The sequence below is a fragment of the Morone saxatilis genome, unplaced genomic scaffold (genome assembly GCF_004916995.1).
Source record: "Morone saxatilis isolate NCDOM2014 unplaced genomic scaffold, NCSU_SB_2.0 Contig24, whole genome shotgun sequence".
NCBI classification, from domain to species: domain Eukaryota; kingdom Metazoa; phylum Chordata; class Actinopteri; family Moronidae; genus Morone; species Morone saxatilis.
The window spans coordinates 25,721,072-25,725,624 of NW_023339807.1; the positions used below are offsets into that span (position 1 = coordinate 25,721,072).

Here is a 4,553-nt window from a genome sequence, read left to right on the forward strand (position 1 = left end):
GAGGGAGGAGGGAGGGGTGAGGAGGAGGAGGAGGAGGAGGAGGAGGAGGAGGAGGAGGAAGGGGGTGAACTATATTCTTAAAAGACTGCACCAGCTTTGTGAGAGTTTTGGCCCATTTGTCACTTCAGTGTGACGAGAGTGCTGCCGCTCCGGTAGATAGCTGAGGACAAAATAACCAGTCCAACAAGACCATGATGAGTTATTTCTGATGATTATTTGCAATTCCACTTGTACTGTAAAACCTCAGTTAAGGCCTTGGGCTTTTATTTGCTTCAATTACTGAACTCAATCTTAAATTCCTTTTGCACAAAACTCATAAATTGCCTATTTAAACCAGTATGAATATTACTAAATTAGGCTGTCGAATAACATATCATTTACAAATCATTTATTTGACAATTTTTAATATTTTGGTGCTCATGGGGTCCAACTTTTTTGGTATAGTGTCTGGATTTGATGCCCTGAGAATGAGAATGGGCTGAGAAACTACAGTGGCCACGAAACTTCGGCCTTACCTACGGCCAGTGTGTTATAAAAACATGGAGGTTCTACATGGTGTGATGCAGATGTGTGCGATTATGTGCAGCTGCGCACTCGGTTCTCATGTCACATGGGTTTCCACAGTCATGTGACATGGGCCAGTTACAAGTACTGAAAATGGTTGGAAGTCACGCAGCCACCCCCGTTTTATAATTACATCATTTTATTATCAATATTTGTTTAAAGGAATCGATACCAACTGAGTGGTTTGTGAATATTGATGTATCAATCCCGCAGAATCAATCCGCCCATGCCTACTTTAAATGTCTCTGCCGGAGATAGCCCAAGGTGATATTCAGTTTATTATTACATCTGACAAAGAAAAGCATCAAAGTATGACTTTTAAGAAGCAGGAAACCATAAAATGTTTGGCTTTTTTTGCTTAAAAAAATGACTAAAACCATTATTTAATTATCAAACTAGCTGGCAATTACTTCTCATTTAATTGACTAATCTATTAATTAAGTTATTGTTGCAGCTCTAGTGTGGAGGAACATGGTGACCTGTACTACCTAGACTCTCAGAGTCTTTCACAAACAACCACAAAGACAAACACATCCTCCCTTCGGCGGTCTTTCAGATTTGAGAAAGGGGTGCTGAACCACTTGCTTAGCCATCGTTGGATCAACCTGACGTCACCACTTCCCCTGCGCTGTACCCCTCGGCTTTCTCACAGCAAGGACCACCGCCGCCACCCTTTTGCCCCTCCATCACGCAGGCTCACCAGTCCCACATCGCGCCACCTCGAATGACTCAGTCTGCCCATCTCCAGGGGCAACCCGAACCCCCCCTGACAGACACAGTCTGACAGGAAGCAAGGCGCAACCGGGGAGGGCTGGAAGCAATGGAGACCTCTCAGAGAAAAGGGTGGCAGAGAGGAAGAAAGAGACTCCGTACAGCATGACTGAGCGCTGAGAGAGACGTTAAGTTTACAGGAATTGTTTGGAAATGATTTACCAGTCGGCTTCAAGCAGCAGCCATGTCTTATTAGCTGTTAGCAGCTGACTGTGTGTGCCAGAGGGCAAAACTTTTAAAAAAGGGCCAAAAGCCATAAGCTACAGGACACTGTGTTTAAGCTTGTGTGTGCTGGAGTCTGAGTGCCACAAGCTGATTAGGTAGAGTTTTAAGGGCTTATACCTCAGACAGGGTGACAAAAAACACAACAGCAAACACAGCGCTGGTCTGCACTCATTATTTAGTTTGAGTCACATTTCCGAGGTGCAGCAGGAAATGTACTGATGCTACTGCAGAGAACATATACTCCTTGTGAAGTTGCAGACAAACTGTGCAGCAACAGTAACCGGCATGACCTGCTGCTCCCACTGAGAGCCTCTGCACCATCAGTCACTGAGAACACAATGCCTAAAAAACTGCACCCTTTACTGGTGTAATGGGAACAGGTTTGACATAAAATACAGAAATGTGTCCTTTTATTATTATTTGTAGTCAGGGGTTATGCTCAGATTTACACCTGGATTGTAAAGGAAATAGACTCAGATCTGAGCAACACCAAGGCAAAAACTGAACCAGTATTTTATCATCTCAAACAAATAACAAGAATTAGAAAAAAAACTCATCTGTTGTTGACTTTTGTCAGGTCTTTCCAAAAGAAGTGAGCACATATTACTCCTGTCCTTAAATCTTTACACCTAACGACTTCGGGCCAAAATACATTTCTGATCTGCTTGAAGAATCTAGAAGGTTTCTCACATCTTTAGGAAGCTGGATACCTTGCGAGGCAGCTACTGTAGAACCATCAGATTACACGAGATCGCATGAGAATCTATCCTTGATTATGCCTTATGCCTTGATTATTTTCACCTGTGCCTTGAGTCCTTGACTTTCTTTGTTTCATTTGCTAGTTCGGCATTGTTGAGATGTGTAGCTCCTTGTGTTTCCTGATTGTTGTTTGGACCACTTCCTCAGTTTTTTGGACTTTCTATTGGATTTATTTGTAAATTTTGGTCTATTGCCTCATTATGATGTAAGTTTATGTTCCACCACTGTTTTTGCAATAAATCATCTGAACTGCTGTGCTAGTCTGCATTTAGGTTCAAATCCTTTTGTTTTGTTTCCACACCTATGATACCCCTAGGGGTACGTTTGAGTACTGCAGGGGCTATGTAGCTTTTTTCTTCATGTTAATTTAAAAAAAAAAAAGATTTTATGTTTAATATTCCTGTTTTCAATGCAGTTGTTAACTGCCACAGAGAATGACAAAGATGCTCAGTGATGCACAAGCCCATGTTTCCCACTAAATTGCAACTTATCAAAAACATGCAATGTCATCTTAGTGTTAGTGCATGATGACAAGAAATTGGTTCTCTACTCATTTGCATTATATTGTTCTATTGTAAATCATATCCTGGCTTAAACAAACCAAATGTGAAGATAAAAGTACTGTCACTGCCATTAATGAACAATTCCAAAGTGGTAATCTGAGTCTAAAGTTTATCTTAAGTCTGGCTTTAAAGGTGAATTAATTTATTATATTAATTAAATTAAATTAAATTCAAATTTATTTGTATATACATATATATATATATATATAAATGGATGCACACACATCATCTTTTGTTTTTGTATTACTTTAATTCAAAAAGCAGATTTTTCTAAGAAAACAACCATCTGTTTTAGCTGAAATCAAACAAGCAGAATTACCATTACCTGTTATCCTCCACAGGTCTATTTCCAGGGTATAATACGGTGGTAAGTCCTCTATAAGGCTTTATGGAATTTTGTTTTATGTCCTATAATTTACTCTAATGATTGAAGCCATAATGAGTTTAAATGAGCTAACTGCATATGAAAAATATTTCATGATGACCTAATTAGGCCAATACTTGTGTGTTCATTTACATCTGCTAGTATATCACTACAATCTTCCCAAAGACACTTACAGTTTTCATTTGGTACTCACAGGTTTAATTGTGATACTCCCAGAATACTTGCATAATATAACAAAACTATAGTTTGCTATGTGTACATTTACTCAAGTAAACAACAATTAAGGCACTTACATCAATATTCACATTTGATGGAAATATTATACTTTTGTTCTCTACTAATTAATTTAACATCTAGTTACTGTGTAGGTTATTTTATATATAAAACTTTTAAAAATATGATGCATTGTTATCCTAATCTGCCCAACAATATAAAACAGTTCCACCTCAATATTAACATGCTTACATATGCATTCATAATGATCTAATAACAAAGTATATCATTTCTGAAAGGAGCCATTCTAATGAGCACTTTTGACACTTTTTCTTTGAATCCAACATTTTGACTCGTGTTGGAGTGTTACTACTTTTCCTGACTTCTGCACCACTGCCCGTGTGTTCTCACAAACAGTGGATGCAGGCAGCTACATACAGTGATGCTGCAGCAGGTGACAACTGATGCTGTCTGTGTTACTTTATATCGGGATGCGCAGCCGAATAATCCCGCGTTTATCACGCATTTCTTTGAATTTAAAGGTTTTTTTGCCCATAAAGCAAAAATGCATGCACAATAAAGAATAAAGGCAAACTGAGTGTGAAAATAGGAGCTGAATAACAACAAATCGAGGACCTGAAAAGTCTGATTTAATAGTCAGGGTTTGAGACTTACTTCATCTTCATCAGGCTCAAGTGTCGGTGCAGATTTGCAGAAGTTGTTCGTGTCTCCGCGGAGGCTGCAGACAGGTGCAGGTCGATCTTTTTGTCTGTTCTCCGACCCAAAGTCCTTCAGCAGCCTCTCAGTGCTGAAGCGACCGACCGCTCAGCAACACACAGAGGGAGGATTTGACCGCCAAGAAGGAGAGGAGGTGAAGAGAGGAGGAATTGGGATGAGGGCAGTGTTAAAAGACCAGCACCCCCCTCCCTCCTCCTCCTCCACCCCCTGCCTGTAAAATCATAATCCCTGCTGAGGTAGAGGGTGAGACTGAGAGGTGAACAAATGGGGAATAATATCAATTATTTTATATTTTCTGTCAGTAAATGAAGAGCCAAGTGGGCCACATAGGTCCC

General features: G+C 39.9%; 1 protein-coding gene across 2 annotated transcripts in view; it reads right to left on the reverse strand.

The window, feature by feature from the left end:
- Window positions 1-4,331, reverse strand: part of bcan (brevican) — a 24,955-nt gene extending 20,624 nt beyond the window's left edge. For both annotated transcript variants that reach the window (XM_035673109.1, XM_035673108.1), the window contains exon 1: window positions 4,156-4,331. In XM_035673109.1, coding sequence (XP_035529002.1) covers window positions 4,156-4,166 — 11 coding nt within the window. In that variant the 5' untranslated portion in view covers window positions 4,167-4,331. The remainder of the gene's footprint in view (window positions 1-4,155) is intronic.
- Between the last annotated feature and the right edge of the window lie 222 nt (window positions 4,332-4,553).